This window comes from Ursus americanus, chromosome 4 (genome assembly GCF_024610735.1).
Source record: "Ursus americanus isolate L20-20 chromosome 4, mUrsAme1.1.p, whole genome shotgun sequence".
Lineage (NCBI taxonomy): Eukaryota > Metazoa > Chordata > Mammalia > Carnivora > Ursidae > Ursus > Ursus americanus.
Window position 1 is genome coordinate 78,064,926 of NC_142130.1, and position 27,717 is coordinate 78,092,642.

At 33.6% G+C, this 27,717-nt stretch overlaps 1 protein-coding gene across 1 annotated transcript in view; it reads left to right on the forward strand.

Moving 5' to 3' along the window:
* NCAM2 (neural cell adhesion molecule 2) overlaps positions 1-17,957 on the forward strand; it is a 506,926-nt gene extending 488,969 nt beyond the window's left edge. The window contains exons 16-18 of the mRNA XM_087861739.1: positions 1,804-2,008; positions 11,245-11,364; positions 14,752-17,957. Of these exons, the coding sequence (XP_087717865.1) occupies positions 1,804-2,008; positions 11,245-11,364; positions 14,752-14,863 (437 nt within the window). The 3' untranslated portion in view covers positions 14,864-17,957. The remainder of the gene's footprint in view (positions 1-1,803; positions 2,009-11,244; positions 11,365-14,751) is intronic.
* The last annotated feature ends 9,760 nt before the right edge of the window (positions 17,958-27,717 follow it).

The following is a 27,717-nucleotide window of genomic DNA, read 5'->3' on the forward strand; positions in this document are numbered from 1 at the left end:
TATAGCATGCATTTCCTGGGGGAAAAAAAGATAAAATAAGTATAGATGTGAAGCTCAGTCATTCGGTAGAAAAATCTGCTGGGATTCAGACAGGTATGTCATCGTTCAGCACCAGCTTGTTGATTTAAAATAAAAAGAGTTATATTGATTCCTTTAGCTCACAATCTCTTCAAGTCATTATTAAAATATTACACTGAATTTTAAAAATATAACTTAGAAAAACTTCATTTTACATATGTGCTTTTTCCAGAAGTGGTTTTCTCCAAACCAAGTCTGCATCTGTCCCTGTCACTTGCATTACACACCTCTTACGAATTTAGATGGCATTATGATGCTGAGTAATAAATGCATTTATCATTGCAAAGGATAAGTATAATTTTATAATGTTATCTAAGCAAATGTTAACGTAATTGGGTTAAGAATCATTTTGAGGGGCGCCTGGGTGGCACAGCGGTTAAGCGTCTGCCTTCGGCTCAGGGCGTGATCCCGGCGTTCTGGGATAGAGCCCCACATCAGGCTCCAACGCTAGGAGCCTGCTTCTTCCTCTCCCACTCCCCCTGCTTGTGTTCCCTCTCTCGCTGGCTGTCTCTATCTCTGTCGAATAAATAAATAAAATCTTTAAAAAAAAATCATTTTGAATAGGGGCGCTTGGGTGGCTCAGTGGCTTAAGCTCTGCCTTCAGCTCAGGTCATGATTCCAGAGTCCTGGGATGGAGCCCCACATGGGGCTCCTGACTAGGCAGGAAGCCTGCTTCTCCCTCTCCCTTTGCCTGCCACTCCCCTTGCTTGTGTGCCCTCTCTCTCTGTCAAATAAATAAAATTTTTTTAAAAGAATCATTTTGAATAATTCTCTAAAACTGTCTTATAAGAACTCTTTTTCTTCCCTCTAGATAACACAGTATCAACAGTTTAATCTCTTTCCACGGTGCTTATTTTACTGCCCACACTCCTGTGGCTGTGTAGTCTACCCTTATCTTCAACTATAGTTATAAAACACTTGATTCATTTTCACTACCACTCTGCTTCTTGTTATTTCTACTGTGTCAGTCAGCATATTCTATCTTATACCCAGTCATACCTTCCATGGATAATTTCTGTATGACTTTCAGGAATTCCCACAACCTCCTGTCAAGGAAAAATGGCTCCCATCATCCCCTACCTTCCCATGATAAGTTTCAGAAAGATCATAAGTACCATAGTTTGCCTCTGGTCTAATATGATTTATTAAAATACTAACTGAAAAAAAATACAACTAAAGCATTTATTCTAAAATGATGATTTTCAAAATATTCATATACAGATATTTTAAAATGTGTTCTCTGTCAAAACAAAGTGCTTGGAGCACACATCATTTGCAAGCTTAAGACTTAAAACTAAGATAATTCCATTCCATATAGAACATTTACTTAACCTTCTCTTACAGGAGTTTTGACTGTATTTTCCTTTTAACAATGTGATGATCCATTAATGGTTGTGGTACAGTTGGGGATGTGATAATATTCATTATCTTCCCCTCTGGGAATCAAAAAGTATATTGGAAAGAGAGCTACGTAAGAGGTTTTTTTTTCTAAATAAAGTTTGAAAAAATATTGCAAATCATTCACATGTCAGTTGCTTAAAATATTGTTCGAAAGCCAGAGAATGATTCCCAGCCAGAGACTGGTTCCCAACAATTATGAAATTAAAGTTCACCAGTGACTATCACTTTTTTCCTGTCTCTTTAGTTAAGATTTATTTTCAAAATAACTGTCAATTTTTTTTCTAATTTGGAGCTTAGTAAAATTATTTTCTTTTATTTTTTAAGATACGCTTTTTAATGGTCTTGGGCTTGGAGCAGTCATTGGCCTGGGCGTGGCGGCACTCTTGCTAATCCTTGTGGTAACGGACGTCAGCTGCTTCTTTATTAGACAATGTGGGTTACTGATGTGCATCACGAGGAGAATGTGCGGGAAGAAAAGTGGCTCTAGTGGGAAAAGTAAAGAACTCGAAGAAGGAAAAGCTGCATACCTGTAAGTAGCAGACATTCTCAGTGCATTACATCACACAAGTGCCATAGTCAAACTTGCATACTTTGTTCAGGGACTTTTTTTCTGAGCAGAGTAAAGAGCTCTGAGACTCTAAGACCATTGGACACTGTACTGTCTGCTTTCTGATCTTAAGTCTGTATGATCTTAAATATAACATGGTATAGAGCCAAATGCTTTTGAAAACAGACGATTAAAAAATAAATCTTAAAATGGGATCCACAAAAAATAATCACTGTCATGATTTAAGTAGAATTAGGAAAAAATAGAAATATAGACAATGGTACAATTGCATTTATGAATTTTCCATCATTTTTCGGTTTATATTGAATAAAAGAAGGACACCAACAATAATATGAGTTAAAAACTTGGGTAAACTGAGTAAAAACATTAATTATGCTAATTCCTTCAAGGGTAGGAGATGACTGCATGGAGGTTTCAAGATTGTCTGTATAGAGATGTTATATGTGCTATGCAATACATATTAGTACAGATTCTGAACTTACTCTTCCAAATTTTGATCAAAAGATGACTAAATGTTAGAAGTTGGCACTCTGTGTGGCATCTCAGTCAATTAGAATATGAATTCCAAGAAAATACATAGAGCTGAACACTATGGAAAACTCCTTTGTCATGTAAAAGAACAACAAAGAGGTTTTGATACTTTTTGTTTTGTTCGGTGCTGTTTCACTAGATTTGTATCTAATCCCAAGAGTACAATAGGCTCAAAGAAACCACAAGTTAGAAGGCATGGGAGGGCATGCACACTCACATATAAACACACAATGTTTCTGTGTATATATATGTGTGTTTGTATACACATACATATGTGTGTATATTAAAACCTGTAATCAAAAATAAGTATTCTGAAGAATTAAGAACATTTCCGTTACCTTTTAAATCTTACAGTCTTTCTGTTACGTGTCTAAAACATACAAAAGAGTAAAAAGAACTTTATAGCCAACACCCATTTATCACTTCTTGGATTCGACAAAAAAATATTTCTCTTATCCCATATTTATCTGTCCCTCAATCCATTATTTTATTTTTTGCATTTTTAAAGTGTATCCATACACTTAACCCCTATAGTTCAACTTGCCTAACATTGCATCCAGTTCAAAATTTGTTAATGTTTTCTTTAGGTAAAGTTTTCAAACGTTTGTATCTGTATAACCCAAGCCCTATCAAAATTCAGAAACTTAGCATCATCCTCAAAATTTCTCTAATGTTTCTACCCAGACAACTCATTTTCCTCACCCTGCCCCAGGCAACTACTATTCTAATTTTTTTCATCATAAATCATTTTTAGCTGTTATAGAACTTGATAAAAATTGATTCCTGTAATGTTTACTCTTTTGTGTCTGGCTTCTTTCATTCAGGATCAAGTTTTAAGATTCATTCATGATTTTCTGTTTATCAGTAATCCATTTATTTTTATTGTTGAGTCATTTCTATTTGTTTTTTTATACATCCATTTAGACAAGTAGAGTCTCCTGCATTAATTTCTAGGCTTAGCGATGTAGCAGAACCCATTCTTCATGGCTGCACTCTGTTGTGTTGTGTTTTGTTTACATCCCCGAGGCTATCTCAATCCTCCTATGCAATTTGTTGATGACCACTTCTTATGGATTCTGTCTAAGGGATAGTTTCACCTCATGGGATACTAAGGTAGATAACAAACATTTTCATTTCAAAAAACATTAGATTCATTTCACAATCAAAATATCACCTACTTACTTGTTGGACACAGAACACAGCAAAGAACAAACAGAAATCAGGCTCTACCTCACACTTGAACGGGATAGTAATGTGTGCATAGTAAACATAGTGGAATCAATTCACTATCCAGTATCTCCCGCTTTCCTCATTAGAACAAAGTCTACTTTTTAATTACCTGCTGTGATTTTACATTGTCTTATTAACTAAATAAATATATACCAAACTCAGTTCTAGTCTCTTTTTCACGTATTGAGAACACCATATATTATATAACATAACCATATATACGTGATATATATATATATGTATATATATATACATATATATATATATATACACACACACCACATACACACACACACACACACACACATAAAGCTGAATTTTTTATGTCTTCATTCTTATTGAACCACTGAGCAAATATTTATTGGATAAATACTAGGTAACAAGCACTGCTATGTAACCAAGCAGTAAAGTGATGACCAAAGCAAGTAAGAATTTTATTCACATGGAACTCTTGTTCTCTTAGGAAAACAGATAATAAGCACTAACTAAAAAGAAAGTATCTGGTAGTAATAAGCACTAAAAAAAAAGAAAAAAGAAAAACAGTTATAAATTCTTACTATAGTTTGGGTCATGAAAGGCCTTTCAGGGGAAGTGAAACTTAAGCTGCAGTGAGTGATAGAGGACAACAATATAACAATCAGGGCAGGAACATTCTATGACGTGCAACAATTGATACAAAAGTTAAGGCAGGAATAAGCTTACTGTGTTAAAGGCCGATGAGCAGGAGCAGTGCCAATCAGAGAGGGTCTAGTATAAATGTCAGGTTAGAGAATTATCTAGGAACGAAAATATCTAATACTTCAGTCAAAGTAAGAAACATTGTTTTTGAAATAGAAAGCTCCTGTAAGTTGTTTTTTTTTTAAGTATTATTTATTTATTTATTTAATTTATTTGCGAGAGAGTGAGCTGGGGGAGGGGTAGCGAGTAAGGGAGAGGGAGAGAATCCCAAGGACACTCTGTGCTGAGCGCAGAGCCCCATGCGGGGCTTGATCTCACAACCTGAGATCGTGACCAGAGCCGAAACCAAAAGTCAGAAGCTTAACTGACTAAAAGACTCGGCACCCCCAATAACTGCTTAAAGATTACTTTAGTTTCTTTTTAAGAATGAATTACTGGAAGGTCGATAGGTGTAGAGGAATGATTTAGAATCAGAAAGACTGAGTGAGAGGATCTTGAAATACTGCTGGTAAAAAATAATATTCTTTTGGTCCAAGGCTGTAGTACTATAAGCATATACATATGTATGAAGTATATATATAGCTGAGGTAGAGTCAACTACTATTGATTGATTTGACTTTAGGGTGAAAGAAAGAGAAATCATGATTTTGTCTTAATTAACTGGAGGGATATTGGTGACTGCATGCAATATTCAAGTTCTGCCGTTTATTGTTATTTCACTCTATTAATTGGTAATTTATCCATCAACACTTGGTTTGTAAGTCCTGCTGGGTTTAATTAACCTTAAAAACTTGGGAAGATGAAAACATGGAGTTCATTCTGTATTTGTTATCCATCATAACTTTTCATATCATCATTTCCCCTGCTTGGGAAAATAGTTTTCAACTCTTTCAAAAATTCATTGTTTGAATTGGGAAAATATTATACCTATTTTTTTTCAAAAATATTACATAAAATCACAATGGGAAATAGAACATAACTGATTTGATGGATTGGATCTCTACTGGCCTCTAAACATGATCAGAAGCTTTCTTAGACTAGTACTTTCATGTTATCATAATTATAAGACTATGCAGATTTATTACAGAATACGCTAATTACACATTTAGAATATTCTTGTTTAAAAAGTATCAAGTTTCAGAAAAGAGAAATTAAAGTCAGTGACATACAGAATGTCATTCATGTTAAGTTCTAGAATATTCCATTATTTGGCTCTTATAAATTTAAATTAAACATATTTATCCTGCATTCTCATCATTTATCTAATAAAAATGGTGAATGATTTCTACTTTATCAAACTATGCTTATACTCTCATTCACCCAAGCATTAATTTATGCTAATAAATATTTATTGAACACCTACATAATCAGGCACTATTCTAAGCCCCAAAGATACAACTGTGAGTTAAAGCAAATGAGTCCCTTCCATCATCTAGCTTTTACTCTGTTGGGAAACACATTTCAGTTAAAAAACAATCAAATGGATGAATAAATAAATAGTTTCTGTTATAAATGCTATGTAAAAAAAGAAAGAATTTTCCTGGTTAGTCTTAAGTTGTAAAGAAACTAAAATATTAAAAACTAATAGAAAGTAACTAGCCAAAGTGTGTGTGTGTGTGTGTGTGTGTGTGTGTGTGTGTGTGTGTGAAATTGGCTTTTCAATGTAGAGAGAGATATCCAAACCAGCCCCCTTTACTATCATGGGAAAGAAGGCAAATATAACTCCAGGGCACTCCAGCCATCCTGACTCACTTCAGTGGGGAGTCCCAAGAAGCAATTGTGAAGTTTAGAGTCCAGGGGAGCAGACGTACCAGTGACTGAGGCCTAATGATGGGACTATCGAATGCACCCTCTCACAGCCCACTTTACCACCCCATTAGTAAATGCCTTTATTTCGCAGTTCCTTCTAACCAGTACATCATGTCCTGGGATCAAGAAAAACTAAAAGGTATACTCAAGGCAAAAATTATTCTGAAGAGGCAGAACTAGCATCAGGGCCAGATTCAGAGAAGGCAGGGATATTGGAATTATCCGACCAAGATTTTTTTAAAGTATATGATTAATATGGTGAGAACACTGTAGGACAGCATGAAAGAAGAGATGGGCCATCAGTAGAGAGATGGAAATTCTGAAAAAGAATCCAAAAGAAATGCTAGAGACCAAGAACATCCCAATAGAAATGAAGAATATCCCTGAGGCACTTACTAGTAACTAGACATGGCTGAAGATAGAATCTCTGAACTCTTAAAAGAAAATACCAAAACTTAAAAGTAAACAGAGGGACACCTGGGTGGCTCAGTCGGTTAAATGTCCAACTCTTGATTTCAGCTCAGGTCATGATCTCAGGGTTGTGAGATCAAGCCCCATGTCGGCTAGGTGCTGCATGGAGCCTGCTTAAGATTCTCTCTCTCCCTCTGCCCCTCTCCCCTCTCTAAAAAAAAAAAAAAAAAAAAAAAAGCCAAACAAAATAAAGACTAAAAACAATCCACAGAATAAGAACTATGAGACAACTACACAAGGTGAAACATATGTATAGTAAGAATACCAGAAGAAGAAATAGACAAAGGAACTGAAATATCTGAAACATTAATGACTGAGAACTTCCCCAAATTAGTATCTGACACAAAACCACAGACCCAGGAAGCTCAGAGAACATGGAGGAGTGCAAATGTCTGAAACAAAACAAAAGAAAACAACAATAACTATACCTAGTCCTATCATTGTAAAACTACAGAAATTCAAAGATAAAGAAAAAATCCTGAAGGAAGCTAGAGGAAATAAATACCTTATCTATAGGAAGCAAAGGTAAGAGTTACATCTGGCTTACGCACACATGCACACACACTGCTTCGTATATATACACACATATGTATGTGCATCTATTATTGCAGTGTTTTCTCAGATAGCAATGAAGCTTCAAAAGGTACCTTTCCAGCATGTAAATTTCTGACTCATTCTTTTTATAAATAACTAGTATTCCATAGTATCAGATACCATAATGCATTTATCCACTTGTCTTTCATGACAATTTAGATGAAACTTTCAATGTTTTATCATATTGAAGTATAATACGTGGTCTGAATTTAACTTTTACGTAAATCTTGTTGTAAATATACATTATGCTCCTAGACATGGAATGTACATCAAAATTGAAAAACACTGACAAATTTCCCACAAAATTCTATACTAATTCATACCCTTAATAAAATCGGAGCATATATATTTCCCTATACCTTTTCAAACATTAAATGTTATCAATTTATTTTTATTTTTGTCAATATAATAAGTGAAAGATATCATTTCAAATTTGCACTTTTCTGATCTGGGTTAAGTCTGAGCTTATTTGTATTGTCATTTTGCTTTGGTCACTTTATTTCTTCTGGGCATTTCTTGTTCATATTCTGTATACATGTTCATGGAGTTATTTAACTTTTCTCTTACTTTTTAATTATATAATGTGACCCTTAATTATTTGATGTCATATTTGTTGCAAATATTTTTCCCAGTCTATCCCAAAGTTTGGGTTTTGCTTATGATGCCATTAATTATATAAATCTTCCCTTTTTGAGAACTGATGAATTTTATAAATATTTCTTTCTTAGTGTGCTTTGAGGTATTTTCATTTTGTTTTCCTTTATTTTGTTGAAGTTGCAAGTTTTAGTAATGTATTTCGGAACATAAATCCTCCTTGCCCTCCTAGAATACTGAAGACAGTTACTGATTAAGTGCCGCGTGTATGTCAAGCGCTATTCTAAACTCCAAAGAAATTAGTTCGGTGTCATTATCATCTCTGTTTTACTCTACAGGCAACAGGACACAGAAATGCTTATGCAGTGAGTTAGTGAGAGTCAGCTAGTTTGGTTCCAGGGCACATTCTCTTAACCACTCTGCTGTACTTGTCATTTCCTGCTTAATCATCAGATCTAGAAACCTGGCAGGAATTTATTTAGTTTTTACCAGTCTATACATTGTGAAATTGTCCATAAATTGTGGCATACATTTTTATGCCAATTTAAATAAAATATTACCTTATCACTTTTTTATAATTCCACAGAAAATATCAGTAATAATTCCGATATCACTTCATGTATAATTAAATGTAATTTATACAGGATAGGAATTTGACTCATGTAAATTATATGTGTACTTCAGATATTTTCACCTACGGGTAAGTAAAATATGCACTTTATACTCCTTATAGTGTTTATCGCAATAGAAAATATTGGTAACAACCTAAATGTCTGTTGGTTGGACACTGGCCAAATACATGGTGGTCCATACATACAATGGGACAGTATGCACCATGAAAAAGGAAGAGGCAGCTCTAAATGTTCTAGTATTCATCGAAAAGGCAAAATTATATTCAGTTAGGATGCACCATTTGTGTAAGAATAACTCCCTGCATTTTCATGCATATATGCTAGTATATGAATAGAAGGAATGTGTCTGGAAAACACGATTTGAAAATGTGCTCGTCTCTACGATAAGTCACTAAATATCCTGTAAATCGGAAATGGTTAGGGAGGTGTACTTTTCTCTATATGCCCTTTGTAGAATTCTATAATATATGAATAGACAAGCTAGTTAAAAATGTAAAAGATCACTAAGAACAAAAATAAGGAGTTTAAGACAACTCACCGTGTTCTCTTGTAACTCTTTAATTTCCTTTTAGTAATGTTTATTATTTCTAGCATAAAATGGTTTGCTTACATATTATTTTCAGTAAGGAGGATACAATTAAAATCCAAGTTCACTGTCTTCTTTTTAATTTTTTTGCATTCCATCGTATTTAATCCACACAAATAGATCTGCACCTGTTGTCAACAAAGTTAAACAAAAAATCCAACCTTTCATCACTCTTTTTGCTCAGAATCATCAATAGCCAAACAGTATCATCCTCTACGTCATCAAGAGCATTGATATCATGAAGAATTTTTTAAAAGAATCAGTTGAAGAATAACAACAACAACAAACAAAACAACATGAAGCTAAAATTTAATTGTGGTGGCCTCTTTAATCATCTTTACTAGTATATAGATCTTGCGTCCTTCGAGTCCCTATTCAGGTTACTGACCATGTCTGAATCATCAGTTCTCACGGACATTTGCATTTTAGAGGTATCGAGGGTTCTTCCCTATTAACTCTAGATTAGAGGGTTCCAGATTTTCTTCCATTTCTCCTGGCATCCATTCTTCAGATTTTGATGCGTATGTATGCGAGGGACCTACATACTGAAATAAGAGTAATATCAAACCTGCCACCTGATCAGAAGTGTTTCATCATTCTTAATATTTTCCTGTTCAAGAGTCAGTATTTGTAAGGTCTGTTAAATATTTTTGTCATTGTTGGTGTTTTGTTTGATTTCTTTTGCATGCACTCCTAGTTTACTTATTTTTAAGAACAATTTTAATGTCATGTATCTGTCGTTACAATATTAATTAGATTTAACGTGCCCAGTGATCCATCATTATATCCCTCCCTCACCTCGGACCCCTGGCAAACATTGATCTTTTTATGTTCTTTATAAGTTTGCTTTTTACAGACTGCAGTGTCATTGGGATTACATAGTATGTAGCCTTTTCAGACTCATTTATTTTCCTTACCAAGATGCATTTTAGGTTCTCCCATGTGTTTTTGTGGCTTGATAGCTCATTTCTCTTTTTGCTGAATAATATCCAATTGTATGGATGTACCAGTTTCTTTATCCATTCCCCTGTTGAAGGACATTTTAGTTGGTTCCAATTTGGGGCAAATATGAATAAAACTATAAACATTCACGTGGAGAGTTTTGCATGGGCATAAGTTTCCAGTTCATTTTTGTAAATATGTTAGAGTAAGGTTGCAGGATTGGATAGTAAGACCATGCCCCTGGGGAGGTGAGGACCCCTAACCCTCCCTTACATTTTTTTTGTACGTGTGTTATTATAATCTCTATTATGAGTGTATCATTCCCACTGCTTATATCTCACTTTACCCTTTATCATCACTAAATGCCTTCCTCATTTTTATTCCGTTTTGTTCATTTTTTGAGGAACAAAACTTTGCAGTAAAGTTTCTAATTTTATGAAAATTTCACAATTATGTAAAATTACACCTATTTTCATATTTTAAAAATCCAATAAAGATGTCATGGATTTGAATTTACGAATGAAAACATCATGCATATATGTTATAATATTGTTTTTATGTAAACTATTTTCCTGAAAACATGAATATGTAAAGTCAATATCGCATTATAGTTAAAATCATTCATATAATTCATAGAAACACTTAAAACAATAAAACATCACATATATATAAATTTTATCTTCTAAATTTTAATATAGAAGCAATATTTCTGGTGCTATATTTCAAATATAAAAAATCTAAAGCATATGGCTAGTTAGGGGGAAAGAGCTACTTCATGTCATCATTTCCTTTAACAAAATATTTTTTATTTCTTTCCCAAAATAAACCGCACAATCAAATGTAAAATTTGGACTTTTGCAAAAAATTAACACAATTTTGATGAAAAAAAAAGAATTCTAGATAAAATGGAATTTCCCCTTTCTATTTTTTCTGAATGTGAATTATCTGGGTGAGATGAATTTAAATGAAAAAAAAAAATCTTAGTTGTAGTCTTAATCTGACCATGTTGGATTTTTAGTGTGTGTGTGTGGGGGGGTGAGATTAAGCGCGGATTCTAAACTATGTTTCATAATGCATCTATTTTTACATTACATGAGCAAGGTTTTTTTGTTTGTTTATTTTTTTTTTAGGAAAGATGGATCAAAAGAACCAATAGTGGAGATGAGAACAGAGGATGAAAGAATCACTAATCATGAGGATGGGAGCCCAGTAAATGAGCCAAATGAAACCACACCACTAACAGAACCTGAGTAAGTAGCTTCAAATGCTTAACTAGTTTTGGATAAATATTTGTAAAATGATAACATATTATCATTACTTGCAGCATATATTTACAAATAACATCATTTGTAGAAAAATATTTCTTTTTCAAAGAAAATACATGTGAATATAGAAAACCATTTTCTATGGAGACATCCCACATGAAAATTTTGTATCAATGCCAGAGAAAATCTGTTCAAACATATATTTATAATTTTATGTAAACATATCAGAAAGATGGAACATGTTAGAGTTGGGTTTTCTTTCCCTTATTTTACTCTTTAAGAAAGTGATACTTTCAGGGCACCTGGGGTGCTCAGTCAGTTAAGGTTAAGCGTCGGTCTGACTCTTGATTTCAGTTTAGCTTGTGATCTCAGGGTTGTGAGATTGAGCCATGTGTAGGGCACGCTCTGCACTCAGTGGAGAGTCTGCTTGAGATTCTTCCTCTCCCTTTGCCCTTCCCCTATCCTCCACTCACACGCTCCCTCTCTCTCTAAAATCAATCAATAAATAAGGGGCGCCTGGGTAGCTCAGAGGTTAAGCGTCTGCCTTTGGCCCAGGTCATGATCCCAGGGCCCAGGTCATGATCCCAGGGTCCTGGGATCAAGTCCCATATTGGGTTCTTTGCTCAACAGGGGAGTATGCTTCTCCTCTGTCCCTGGCCCTGCTTGTGTTATCTTGCTTTCACTCTGCTCTTGCTCTCTCTCTCTTTCAAATAAATAAATAAAATCTTAAAAAAATAAAAACAAAATTTAAAAATCCTTAAAAAAAAGTGATAGTGTCAAAATGTGACTTTTACTGGAATAAAAAGCAGTCAGAAAATTAGCCATTACTCTGTATATGAATATCACAATTTAAAATAAAAATCAATAGTATGAAAATGTACAGAAGTCTACCCTAAAAAGAAAACTGTTCATTAGGAAGAGGAAGAAATGCTGTTAAATTGTGTATCATTTTAATGTCTATAAGAAGTGGTGCTTGCTCTCCATTCAAGATTCTATTATTTCTTTCTTTCTGTACCCATCAGAGCGCCATTATAGCCATAGCAGGTATTTCAACTCAATCTGCAAAGATGATGAACATGTGCAAAGATGATGTTCAGGCGACATGAAAGTTAAAATGATGAAAGCCAAGGGCATTATTAAGATGTGATAATAGTATTCTATGGAATATATTGGATGCAAACAAAACCATGACTATCACATTATTCTTTAAATACTGCTCACTAAAATTACTTCTAAATTTTATTGTTTTTGTTTGTTTGTTTGTTTGTTTGTTTGTTTGAAGGATCCCTTTGTCTTCACCAGCAAACACTCACTTGCAGAGAAATGTGATTTAGGCTTCTCATCCTAAATGGAAGGCTGTGTGTTGTCACAAGGGAAGAAAATAACTTGATTCAGAAATGCTTGCTATCTGCTCTTGAGGGACTGAAATAATTACTATTTAGAGAAATACAAAGTACTACTCTGTAGCTAAATTTTCAGTATAAATCCTGAGGTCATGTCAGTGACTGCATTTCGAGATTATTACCTTCAAATTGAGGTTTACTCTTGTGGAGGCAGCTTTTACAAGGTGGATTCTGTAGTTTTCCCTTCAGAAATTAAAAGTTTTTTCAATGAAGCAATATTTTACACAACAAAACAAACTTCTATCTGTTGATTAACACTTACAATGAGAGATTGGTGTGTATGAAAACTAGCTAAGAACTGGGTGTTATACGTAATTGATGAATCACTAAATTCTACTTCAAAACTAATATTACACTATATGTTAACTAACTGGAGTTTAACTAAAAACTTGAAAATACAAAAACACAAAACAAAACAAAAAACTAGCTAAGAAAATGCCCTAACATGTGACAGGGCAACATTTTGCAAAAAAATAAAACAAAAACAAAAAGGATGATATAATTTCTCTATGTCTTGCTGCTTAGAAGTGACCCGTTGGTTGTATCTTTTATTATCAATATTTGCTGCACTTGGGAATGGGAGAATGGAATAACTGTGAAGGCATTACTTATAATATACATAAAAGCACCTGCCCTAATAGGTAAGAAGTAGATGCTATTTCATTCCCAGCAATGAGTCGTAGTAACTTTTACCCGTGACTTATTTTTGATTGGTTAGTTTTCACGTAATAGCTTTGATCTTCAGAATATAATGGCTTGCTTGTCTCATTCAAAAATATAAAAGAAATTACAAGTAAATCCCAGAGAAACTAGCATAGTAGCATTCACTACCCCATGAAATGGTGACATTAGAGTACAGAATTGAACTGGAATTTGTTTTTGATGTGAAAAAAATATTTTGTCAAGGGAGGAAATCTAACTCCCAAAGCTGTGTACACAAGGCATAATCATAAACCACTGAATTCAAGACTGGTAGAAAAAACTATACATCTTGAATCATTGTCATCATAGTAAGATTTGTGAAGCTATCGTTAAGAAATAAAGGGGCATCTGGGTGGCTCAGTCACTTAAGCAGATGTCTGCATTCAGCTCAGGTCATGATTCCAAGGTCCTGGGATCGAGCCCTGCATCAGGCTCCCCACTCAGTGGAGAGTCTGCTTCCCCCTCTCCCTCTCCCTCTGCCCCTTCCCCTGCTCTTGCTCTCTCTCTTGCTCTCTCAAATAAATAAAGAAAATCTTAAAAACAAAAGAAGGAAGGAAGGAAGGAAGGAAGGAAGGAAGGAAGGAAGGAAGGAAGGAAAGAAAGAAAAGAAAGAAAGAAAGAAAGAAAGAAAGAAAGAAAGCAAGAAAGCTTGTTTTCCTTCATAGGTAATAACTGAAAACAATTTTCAAAAAATGTGCTCTTTAATGATACAAAAATAACAACAAAAAATAATAGTGAGAGAGACCAATTAAAGAAAACATATACAGTAAAGGAAGAAAAGTGAGAAAGTCCTGAAATACATTTCTTTCACTAAGTTCCAAAGAATATAGCTAATTCACCTAGCTCTTGAAGTATGTAACAGAATATGGCAGCAGCTATTAATGGCTTTTATTTGAAAAAACATAGGTACTAGTAACTCACCGAGTTGACATATAAAAATACTGGCTTGTTTAGATTTCAAACAGTTCTGTTTTTCATATCAAGAGCTGGTAATCAAATCTAAGTCACTCTGTATGATCGATTTGGTGCATCTAAATCTACAAGTAGATTATTTCATTCGTCATTCTTCAGTACATCACATTTTACAATGGACAATATCGTCTAATTAATTATTTGTATATCATTTTGATATTACGTTTAACAAATCTGATTTTTTCATTCTAATAATTGCAGATATTGTCTTCTAGAAGGCAGTAACTCAGTATTAAGTAGTACCACTCAAATTGCCTTAGAAAATGAAATTCATTATTTTTATATTTCCTTCCAGAAAATTGCCTTTAAAAGAAGAAAATGGAAAAGAAGTCTTAAATCCAGAAACTATAGAAATTAAGGTGTCTAATGACATCATACAATCAAAAGAAGACGACAGCAAAGCCTAACACCAAGATCACAGAGGCTTGAACAATGCTACAGAGCGTTTCGATTGCAGCGACCCTATGACCAAAACTATTCCATTGACCTTAATTCTTGGGGAACTTCTAGCTTGGAATAGCTTGTACACATATACATATGATCAAATATTCCTGCCCATGGTCCATTACCTTTTGTTGTTGTTGTTATTGTTGTTGTTTATTTTGTTATGAATTTCAATATAGAAACCTGACTGAAACCAACTCTTGGGTATCAATTTGATTCTGTGATTGAAATACTACAGTTTACTATACAGCTGAAGTGCTCTGTTTCTTAAGGACGATATATTTCACCCAACAACCTCTCCAACAAACAGGGGTTTAAGAAAAAAACAAAAGAAAACAAAAGCTTTGTGAGCTAAATGCATAAGAAGGCCCTGCATGTTTTTCATCCTATCTTGGGCAAACAAATTATTCACGTGGATTTCAGTTTAATAGGAAAACCGTTAATAGAGGGTACACTTTTTATCAGGAGAATTTCAGGGAACTTGGGCTTGAAGGAGCCAGTTATCTTTAGCAGATATTAAAAATTGAGAGAAACTTTGGAAAATTCTTTTTAAGTTATAGTTACAGTGCTATTTCGATGTTCATTTTTGATAGACTGAAGTGCCAGATCAAAATTGTTACCCATTTGAACGAATATTAGTCGTGTGTAAAATTAGATTAGAAAGATTCCGTAAATCTCTCTTTATATATGCCATAATCACTCACAATGGATTACACACAAAAAAATAAATGTATTGCAAGTGAAAATAATATTGAGTTCTGCCCTCAGCTTCAAATAAAGTAAATTGAAATGGGAACAATATCAATGTTGTCTTGATATATTTATAAATATGTGATCATCTTTTACTTTTTAAATAATTTTATCAAAAAATAAGCTCTTCGTGTTGAAATACTTCACACCACATCCTCAGATACAGTCTTTGACCATTGTTTTAGTTGATCTTTGTTTAAAAAATTCATTTTTGCGGTGTTATAGGTCAATCCTTAAATGTAATTGGCTAATGGAAATTAAAATCCTTAGTGGCTAAATTAAGAAGAAATTAACGTTTAAACATGCCATAAAAGTGTCAGTGATAAACAACTGAATTGCCACTATCTGTTTTTCTTCTGGATGTTGTAGCTAGAAGTCATTTTAAGATTTTGATAAACAACTTTGGTTGAAGAAATTCCTTGGCTATTCCACACACACTTTCTAATATTACTTGTTAGGGCCTATACCCGAGTAAAGTACTTATTAACTTCCAAGCTATGCAAGCTCCCAGAGGTAAAAGACTAAAACATGATTTTCACTCATATGTAAGGTAAAATAAATGTATTTATGATTTTAGATACACATGCCAGTTGGGAGCAGGTTTTAGATTATTTGTCACCCTAGAGAGCCAAAGGTTTCTTCAGGCCCCATTACATTCCTAATCGTTGGTGAGTCAGGTGGTGTTATAGCTCAAATATTGACTGGTTGGGGAACGCACACCAATAGAACATCGGAGGAGAGTTTTACAGTGCAGAGAAACCTGCTTAGTACGTCTCTCTATAGAGGTAATTTGATGAATCTATTAAATGCAATATTAATGCTACCCATGAACACTTTTATTTACCAAGTGCTTGAAACTGTCAGGCAAGGAGAGACAACCAACTAATTTTACAAACCTTCAGTTATTAGCAGGACAGAATGTGTCCGTCTGCGTGTTCATGCACTAAATCTCCAGTGTCGTTGCCATAATTCACAGGATTATAGTGCAGGAATCTCCCCTTGATATTTTTTTCTGGCATATTCTGGAGAAAAAGAATTCCTGTACCTGCCTAGGACTTTGAGTAGAAATTATCCAACTGGTCTTTTGATGGATTTGACTGTTGCTCCTTAAGTTATGTTTGTCTGATCACCTCTTTGCTTTATTCGTCTGTTTTTCCCCCTTTTGTACCAACGTGCTATAACTAGTCAAAGTACTTGAATTTGTGTGTGCAAAGTAAACAGGCTTAGTAAAATGTCCATGAAGCAATAGCCATGAATGCTAATTTTTCCTGGATAGGGCTGGTTTTGAACTAATAATGGTGAAAGAATTAGGAGAACTGAGAAACCAGTTCAGCATGTTTACTATTAATATATTTGTGCTATACTTCAAGAGCAGAGAAGTCATAATAAGGAACAAATATTTTTGTGTTTCTTCAGTTTGAAAATTCTGTCTCTCTCATTTCTTTGGACTTTCCATGTAAAGCAATTTTCTTAAATATTTCTTTTATATATATATACATAGATATATATACATATAGATATATATGCTGTTAAATTTCTTGCCACTAATGTGGAGTAATGATCTGAGGTTAGCAGATAATTTGAAACTAATTGTAGACAGACTGTTTCAAGTGCACTGTTTCAATTGTCTGAGTGGTCCTTATCTCTTGTCCTTGAAATCTGTGCCATGCAGGAGCAAGGCAATACTGTGATTAAATCATAATAATAATAATAACATTTCAAAGGAATGCTCCAACTTATTCTATTTGTAAAAGTTTCCAAATAAGAGATGCTTGTAGTAAATTGTAAAATATGAGTAGAACTGAAATAATCTGTTCCTATTTTTCATTCTTATTCTAGATTAAACATGCCATATAACTGTATAAATGTTATTTTTACTGTCTGAGAGTACTCTTAAATGTTAGTATAAAATGTCAAAAGAGTTGACTGAATATAAGTAGGGTTAAATAATCAGAACCCTATGCTAATTTAAACAAAGAAGAAAAATATCACGGAAAATATTGGTATTTCTTGATAGGTTATGTGCAATTAGGCAATGACAATCTACGTTCAATAACGTATAAGAAAGAACAGTACTGTCAGCATTTTGATAAATGTTTTGTTTTTAAAACTGGCACAAATTAATGTGTCAACATATTTTACAATGATCTGCAAAAGAATTTAAGAATTGTGACTTCTAAAAATTTATTTATTATTTTTGTGCATTGATTTATTGCCATTCTATTGATGCTAATGTCTAACATTAATGTAATGTTTCTCTAGTTTTCCCTTATTTTTAATATGAATACCTATTAAAGCATTTTTCAAAGACTATCTGATCCAGCAAAGTTTATGTGAATCTTAGTCTTTGATTTAAACATTTATATAAATAGAAGGATTTTATTAATCGAATTATTTATTTGAGTGCCAATAATTAATTGTAACTTTATAATCATACCTTTATTTTATGCTTCTTATTTTAAATAATTAAGATGTATTTGTGCCTTTGGATTAGCATGACATTCTGCTTTATTAAAAGAAAAAAAAACAACTGCAATCTTTATTGATATATTTTGCTCATATCTGTGACACTTAAATGGTACTGTCTTATTTACATGTGGTGAATAAGCTCAATTCAAATTACTTTAGCTTGAATAGAAAATCTAAATATAACGAATTATACTGTGTAACTTATTTTCACTCATGACAAAGCAATTCTTTTGAAGCACACGTAAAATATATTTCATTTTGTCTGTATTGTTGTTCTAGATAATAAATACATTCTAGCTATTGTTAAAATTGAGTTCTACCACTTATGAGACAATGGCAACAGGTGACATTTTAAGATAGGGTAAATTATTTTAGTGTCACTTGGGTCTACATTACCCTGTTGTACATTTGTTTGGGAATCATACATCATCCTTTATCGTTGACGGTAAGATAACCGCTGATAAAAATATCTACAACTGAAGTGATAGAAAGAATAATCTCTATTTCTTAATTTAAGAAATAATGGAACAGCATATTACAATTACTTATTAAAGTTGCAATGTTCTTTTTCATGAAGAATGATGTACAGTCTCTATTTCAGTTGCTCATGGAGTTCTTTCTCACAATCATACCCAGAGTCCTTACTCAACAAACTTTAGGAGTAGGTGAAGATATTTTTTTAAATGAATTGTTTGCATTCTTTATCTTTAGAGAGATAAGGTTTGCATCTTTGTATTAATCCTTTGAAGCATTATTATATTGTATCTCACACTGAAAGTGCATATGGAAGTATCAGAGTATGCTAAAATTAAAGTATGGAAGGTCACAGAAATGAAGTACTTCAATCCTAAAATGAAAATCTTTCAAGAAAGTATTCTACTCATGGGTTTAATCATGTTCTGAGATGAAACAATTATATGTATAAATGGGAAACTTATAAAAGAGCCTAGATGTAGTACTTGCTGAACAAATGCAATTTCCTTCCAGGTCCTTCCTCTCCTTTTTAAAAAATTGCATTTACCCATGTAGATGCATCTGTTTAATAACATTATACGAGAATGCTAATAGATTATTTCCCCCATAAACTTTTATATTATATATAATGCTTAATATTTATTTGATAACACATTTAACATTCTTAAAAATAGCTTATTATTCACTATAGAATTTTATCAATACCTTAAATACCTTAGCTGGTTCCACCACTTTAATTTTTTATATAATTTTTAACATTTTGGCCATAGCATGTTCATAATTATTAATATAAAAATTGGTAATATAAATTTCACATTGCCACCTTTTTTTCTAAAATAAAAACACATAACACACTGAAAGTTGCATCTTGTTTTAGGCTTCTTTGGGAAAAAAATAAGTAACACAATGGTTGGAGCATTTCAAATCACAGCTAGACATAGTAGAATAGAGGAACAATGTACTGAAAGAATCAAGAAAGGCAAACTGAACTCCAAAATTTGGGATAGATAGGAAGGATGTTAGTCTGAAAAGTGCTGGACCAAGGACTAGGAACACTGCTTAGATAAAAAATCAAGGACAATTATATTGATGGAAAGAGAAAATTGAGTGAAATACAGAGGAGAAAATTAACATAGAACCTAATATCCAAATTTGCAGATAGGATTTTTTTCAAGAACAATATGCATTATATACCATAAATGGTACTGTTAAGAGCAAATATATTTGTTCCAATTCTTAAAGGAATGTTCATGGTTTAGCATTTTTGCCTCTAAACTCTGTTAGGAATATATGAACTTCTTACAAATAAAGTTAAAAAAAAACTTTTGTTTTTCTTTTGGTGTATGAATTCTATGCTGTGTTCAGTAAGCATTAAAACATGCTTTTATTTTCTTTAACATATATATCCATTCAAATTCTATATTCTTAAGTTAGCTACCACAAAGTTTTCTTATTGTTTCAATATGGTATGTCCCTATGAAATGCTGTATATATATATGTCTAAACTGTAAAAATTATACTGCAAATGTTGAAGTTTTGTATTTATGAGAGACATTGAAAGTATGGCTTACAGTATATCAAAATTGTCACTCTTCACCATTTGTATATTAATAGTAAAGATACTTTTACTTTAATAAAGTGTTGCATTTATGTTTATTTTGAATAACATCTCTGCAGTGAATGAGCTTATGACTTCACATATATTTTCATTTTTTCAGATATTTTCATTTTTAAAGAATTTCCAAACTGATTTCTACATATTAAAAAAAAAAAGAATGCTTTCTGCCATTTTGCCTTACCCTGAGTCATAATCTTTTGATAATAAACTGTACGTAAGAGCAGTCATTCTCAAAATGTGGTCCCCAAACCAGCAGCATTAGCACCTGGGAATTTGTTAGAAATAAATGTAAGTTTATAAATGTAAGGACCTCACCACAGACCTCCTAAATCAGAAGAATCTTGAAGGGGATATAAAGGAGTTTGTTTTTTAACAAGCCTTTCTAGTAATCCTAATACACACAGAAATTTGAGATCCAGTGGACACATTTTGGGTGACATTCTAGAAGTTTAAAACTTCTAGTTCGTGTTAAAATTTTATTTCTCATTATTATATAGATTATCTTCTTGCAGGACTTCATGAGTTATAAAATAAGAGAAGCTAACCATTCCTCACATGCTTTTATAGGGTGTTTTCACTTTTTAACCAGTGTAAACTTTAACTTATTCTTAAAATGAAAAAAAAAAAAAAGGAAATTCCAAATTTTCACAAGGGAACAATTTTCAACATAAGCCTTACAAATACCACAAAGTACGTATATATGTAGAATAAAAATAACATTAAATAGGTGGTGAAGAATGAAAAAAAGGCATTTATATATTGTGCTTGCTTTGTCAGTATCCTGTATCTAATTAAAAGAGCAGTTATAATAAAATACAAAAAATGCCACGAGAAAGAGGCTAAAACAAAGTCTCTGATATATGATAAAAATGGATCAGGTAACTCTGTTAATATTTTAGAGAATTTCTTCCATTTCTTTCTAACCTAAGCCATCACCTACTATAATTCTCTTTATTTGTAATATAGGTAATGAATGTTTGTCTCCTAAGATTCATGTCATACATGGGTCAGCCCTTTAAATTTCTTTTAAATGTAATTAATTTTTCTGAACGAATTTTAAACACCCAAGTTAGAATGTTCTCAAATCATAAATAATGTTTTCTGTTTATTGTGAAGTGTCTTATATATGTTCTTATCCTTGGCATAACTTTGTTTTCCAAAATAAAATGCATACATTTGGATATTTTCATTTTCCTGGATAACTTAACTCATCTTCCACAGACAGAATATTTGGGGGGGGGGAGGGGATGCAGGGTGAAGGCAACTGAACTATTGTACCAGAATAATGTTAAATTTAATCAAAATTTAATTTATTCTGTCATTTTACTAATCCATTTTACTAGTCCACTAGAAAGACAGAGGTTTCTAGTATTAAGATATCATAGTATTTGGGGGAAAATAAAAGATTAACTTGATGATTCAGTTCACATCAACATCTCTTCTTTTACTTTGAATTTCCATATTCCCCTGCAGATCCTTTTATGTTCTTTATCTGCCATTGCACGAGCATGGTCAATGTCTAAAACTGACCTGGCAAGATTGAGATATATAGAAGAAAGAAGGATTGCCAGAATTACTCCAATCACATCGAGAAATCAAGCAATTACAAACTTTCTTGGAAGAATCGTATTTTAAAGTGGAGGGCTGTAGAAAGAAGTTGTAATGTTCCCTCTTATAAAGGAACATATACTAGAGATCACTCAGTGGGGGTTGGGGAAGCTTTGTCACCCAGTCTGACCATGTGAAGTTCCCCTGACAATTCTAATAGAAACACCACCTGAAAAGCATAAACAAAATTTTCACTAACTCAAAAACCAAGAGACCCATATCTTTACTCACCAGAAGAAAAGACGAGGGAAGAATGTCTCACGAACTTGCAGTAGGGATAGAACCGAGATTGCTAAAGTAATATTAGGAAACAGATAAGAACCCAGAATTAGAATATACCTTGGCTCACATTCCAATTCTAAACCTACTGCTAGCTCTGAACTTTAGCAATTTAAGTAAAAACTTAAACCTTGATTTCATCATCTATAAAATGTGGTTAGTTCTAAAGTGGATAATATTCATCTCCAAGAGTTGATGCAAGGATTTATGGAGATAATGTTAATAAAACTCTTTATGCAGTGTCTACCACAGAAAATACCAGTAAATGGTAGCCATGATTATTTCTATATCTGCCATATTTTAACACTGATCCTAGTAAGTTGTGTTAGACAGCTACTTCACATTCATTAGAGACTAACCATAAATCAATAAATTGTTTAACAATCCATTAAATTATTTACTAGTAGGTTAAATTTGAGACATTGGAGAAGTTGAAAGCATGGCTTTCCATTTCATTATTTCTTCTACTTCTGTTTCAATGATCTTTTGCTGAATAATAAATCAAGCCAAAATGTAATGGCTTAAAACATCACTAATATATTATTTTTCATGATCATATCTGTTAACTTGACTCAGCCTGGCAATTATTTTTCTCCATATGGTGTAGCTGAGTTCACTAATGTGACTACTGGTTTCCAAGAGGAAACCCTACAAATGGAAGCCTCGATGTGTATATACTTACCAAGACTCTGTTTGTATCGCACTTCCAATATTCAACTGGTGAATAAACACATAATCAATGTGTGAGCATAATCGGGTGTAACAAGACCATGACATATTTGAGCAACACTCATATTATAAGTATGGAAACATCCTCCTTCTGTTCCCTAATGTTTCACATTTTTTCCACATGCAAAATTTACTTCTCCCCTTCCCAAGATTTTCAGTCTTATTTCATTAGCTTAAGAGAATCGAGCTTAAATTTCAGACTTTATTCAACTAAATAAATTTGAGGTGTTAATAAGACTCCTCAGGTATTGTGTCTTGGGTGCACTTTTTCAGTACAGAGGCACTAAAAAGACCATTTAACTGCCCCTGGAAAACCTTACAGACAATTGTGAGACATGAGCAGAAAATAACATAAACATTGCCATTTAAAATAAAGAAGGAGGAAATGGAGGAATTCAACAATTAATGTGTCTATAGAAATTTTGAAATCCAGCCAATCAAACGTTACCAGTTCCCCTTGTCTCCAGCATAGGACATGTTCCTTGGTTTGGATCCAGTTCTACTCTCCCTGGGAGTAGTTACTAAATCCACTGCTCTCCGTGGCTCTTAGGATAACTCTGAGGTAGTCTGCCTTTTCTGTAGGAAATGGTGTGTGGTTGTAGCTGAGCAAATTTCTTATCTTGCTACCTGGCCAGATATATCTAGTACTTAGAGATCTATTTTCGTTTAAACCAAGTCCCATTAAGTTCAAGCTGATACAACTCCTTTAAAAACTGTGAGGTTTTTATTTAATGTATCAAATTATAACCACTACATTAGACAAAAATCTACACCCTCAAATCTTTTTAAGACAGTGTCCTCTCTGTGTTGGGCTACAAAATGGGGTGCTATTGAATAATGCTCTTAGATTCTTAAAAGCTCACTTGTCTAATTAAGAAAGTGTACAAGGCGCTTCCTTAAATTTCTATGCGACCAAAACAAAGGACACCCTTGTGATTTTTTACCTCAAGATTATGATTTACTGACAATAGCTTAATTTGATATTTATCCTTGTGCCATTTATTGTTTTGAGCAACTTGTGACGGCTCTAAGTGAGGGAATGAGAGAACAAGTCTTGGGTAAAAAATAATTCCTCTAAATTCTGCTGAAAATTTGAGCATCTATCTTACTAGCACATCTTTCTCTTGAAAGATCTCCTCATACCTGAGAGGGAAAAAAAAAGCTAGAAACCACTTTCAGTATGCTGCCTGGAAATCTCCTTAGTCAGATTCACAGACTCATTAGTTATATTTTCTGTTTTCCAATTTACCACAGGCAACAGTTTCCCTAATTGTTCTATCAGTATAAAATGTGGTTTTCTTTGTCTCCAGTGTCTGATAGTAACTGTTCTAGCAACTTCTCCACATTCAGTCCTCTCGCTCCTATCCAGTCACAAAACCAAGTACAGAAATGTCAGATTTTGTTATGGGAGTAACCCACTTGCAGTCACAGACTGTCTTTCACTCACCTGCGTTGTGTGCCCTTCCTACTGCTGCTATGAGAAAGTACAAGGAAGTTGGTAACTTTAAAAAAGAAACCCAGGGTGTCTGGATGGTACAGTCATTTAAGTGTCTGATTCTTGGTTTTGGATCAGGTCATGATTTCAGGGTCCTGGGATTGAGCCCCGCATCAGGCTCCCCCCAATTCAGTTCCGTGCTCAGCGGAGAATCTGCTTAAGATTCTCTCCACCCCTGCCCTGCTCATGCTCTCTCTCTCTCTCTCTCAAATAAGTAAGTAAATCTTAAAAAAAACCCCACAAATTTATTATTCCATAGTTGTAAAAGTGAGACTCTGATATGGGCTTCACTGGGCTAAAATCAAGGTGCCAGCAGGATTCTGTTAGTCTGAAGGTTTCTAGAATATCTTAGTCAGTTGAAGCTGCTATAACAAGTTTACCAAAGTATCCACGGCTTAAACAACAAACACTTATTTCTTACAGTTCTGGAGGCTGGAAGTCTGAAATTAGGGTGCTAGCATGGGTGGGTTCTTGGTGAAGGCCCTCTTTCTGGTAATGTCCTCATATGGCCTTTCCTTGGTGTGTGCATTCAGACAGTAAAAGAAGAGGGGGTGGAGGGAGGGAGAGAGGGAGAAGGAGAGAGAGAAAGGGCAAGGGGAGATCTCATTTATAATTCTCTTTTTATGAGGGCATTAACCTCATCAAGAAGGCCTGACTCTCATGACCTAATCTAACCCTAATAACCTCCCACAAGCTTCACCTCTAAATACCACCACATTGGAGATTATAGTTTCAACATAAAAATTTGAGGGGGATATAAATATTCAGTTAATAACATGAAGACTGCCCATATTCCTTAACTCACAGTACCCTTCCATCTGCAAAGCCAGCAACGGTATCACTCAGACCTCTGTTTTTATTAAGATGCCTTCCCTGACTCATACTCCCTTCCTCCCTATTTCTTGTTAAAAGTCTTGTGATCCTATTAAGTCCACCTGGATAATCCAACGCTATCCCCCCTTCTCATAGCTCCTAACTTAAATCTGCACAGCCTTTTTTTTTTTCTCTCTCTCTCTCTCCCATGTAAGGCAATATATTTGCAGGTTTTAGGGATTAGCACCCGGATATCCTTTAGGGGTTTTTGCTCTGCCCATCAATCAACATTATAAACCATTCCCACATAAAATGGCAAAGCAGCCACACTTTATTATATTATGATTTTCATGTGTTGACTTTGCTCAATTTGATGTTTTTTTGCCCTAGAGATGTGCTGAAGTCAGTTACACAGACGCATTCAGCTAGACCCTCAGGGGAAACTAGAGTGTGGAAAATGTTCTCCCATTCTCTAGGTCTTTCTCCACAGGGCTTCAAATCATTCTGTCATCCAATACAAAGATCTTTAGAGTATGGTGAATGGCTTTCAAAAGAGAGTTTTTCAGGAGCACAAATTCCAGTGTGCAATTATTTATCAAGCTTCTGTTTGCATTACTCTTGTTAATATGACAACAACTTCCAAATTTTGTGGCCCCCCAGTCACTGTGAGAGAGGATTTCATCAAGAGGCATGATGGATTAGCAGCAACAAATAAAATATATCCTACCAAGCAGTGAAATGGCTCAAAACACTAAAGTTGCAATAGGTAGAAAGAGGTTTTACACTCAGAAAGAAAATCACAGAGTAAAATGAAATAAATAATAGAGTTTCTATAGGTACTAGACACCTCATTGTTAATTCCCATTGTTTTCATAACTAAAATTCTGATCAGCAGAAAGATGAAATGGTTTTTCTTGGTTTTATGTACCTGGGAAGTGGTAGAAACAAGATTCAAATTCAAGTCAAGCAAATTTTAATGTGATTTTTTCCATTAAGCATCACATATCAAGAGACAACATATATTAATGATGAATTTAAAATTTATCTCTGAATATAACTGGTTTAAACTCAAGAATTTTAGTTATGCTCTCTGAATATACCTCAGATTTGGCAATAAAGCAATATTAATAAAATCGGCTACATAACTTTAAAATATACTTGCTGATGATATATTTAAGTGTAAGAAATAAAATATGTACATTCTAAAAAATATAAGGAACAACATTATAGAACATGTGTCAAAGCCTGGTTATTTAAAATTCAGAGGAAAAATTAAATTAATTTGAATAATCACCTACCTTGTTTTTACTCCAGAGTGTTACTGAATGTTCAAAATCCAATTCTGCAGTCTAGGAATGTTTGAAAAACTAATTACTTAAAATAATCAGTAACAAACTGAGGGTTTTAGAGGGGAGGGGGTGCGGGGATGGGCTAGCCCAGTGAAGGGTATTAAGGAGGGCACGTACTACCATGGAGCACTGGGTGTTATATGCAAAGAATGAATCATGGAACACTACATCAAAAACTAATGATGTGCTGTATAGTGACTAACATATCATAATAAAAAACCAGAAATATTTAAAAATCAGTAATATTTTAAAGGAGAGAACTGGCTACTTTTTTTTTTTTTTTCTGCAGTCTGTTCTATCTCCTCCTGTCGACAAGAATTATTCATAGGTCATGGATTTAAAAACACATATTTATAACAATCCATGTTTCTTGGAGATTTCAAATTAGTTATTTTATCATTTATCCAGATTTTAAAGTATCCTCTACTTTACAAATTGAGTAATAATTGTGATTTTCAATTTTATGTAATAGGTGAATGAAAAATCAAATAATGTTCAGAGAACACACTTTATTATGGCTTGACTACTTTCAAATTTATTGAGACTCATTTTATGACACAGAATATCATCTATCTTGGCAAATATTCCATCTAAACTTGAAAAGAATGTGTATGCTGCTGCATTTTTGTGGAGTGTTCTATGAATATCAATTATGTCAATTTGGTTGATAGCACTATGTAAGGGTTCTACATCCTTACTGATTTTCTGTCTCCTGGTTCTATCCATTATTCACAGAATGGTGTTAAAATCTGCAACTATAGTTGTGAATTTGTCTATTTATCCTTGCAGTTCTATCAGTTCTCACTGCTTTTGTTTTGAAGCTCATTATTAGATATAGAAATATTTAGAATTGTTATGTCTTCCTGATGACTTGGCTCCTTTATCATTGTGAAAAGATCTTTGCTCTGAAATCTGCTTTGATATTAAGACAGACACAATACTAGCTACCAATAAAAGGAGTGAACTATCATGAATAATACTGCAATAAATGTGGTAGTCCTGGTATCTTTTTGATACCATGTTTTCATTTCTTTGGAATATATACCCAAAAGTGGCATTGTTGGATCATATAGTACTTCAAATTTTCATTTCTTGAGGAACCTTCTTCCTGTTTACATAGTGGCTGTATCAGTTTACATTCTCACCAACTGTGCACAAGGTTTCCCTTTTCTCTACATGCTTGTCAACACTTGTTATCTCTTGTCTTCTTGATGATAGTCATTCTAACAGGTG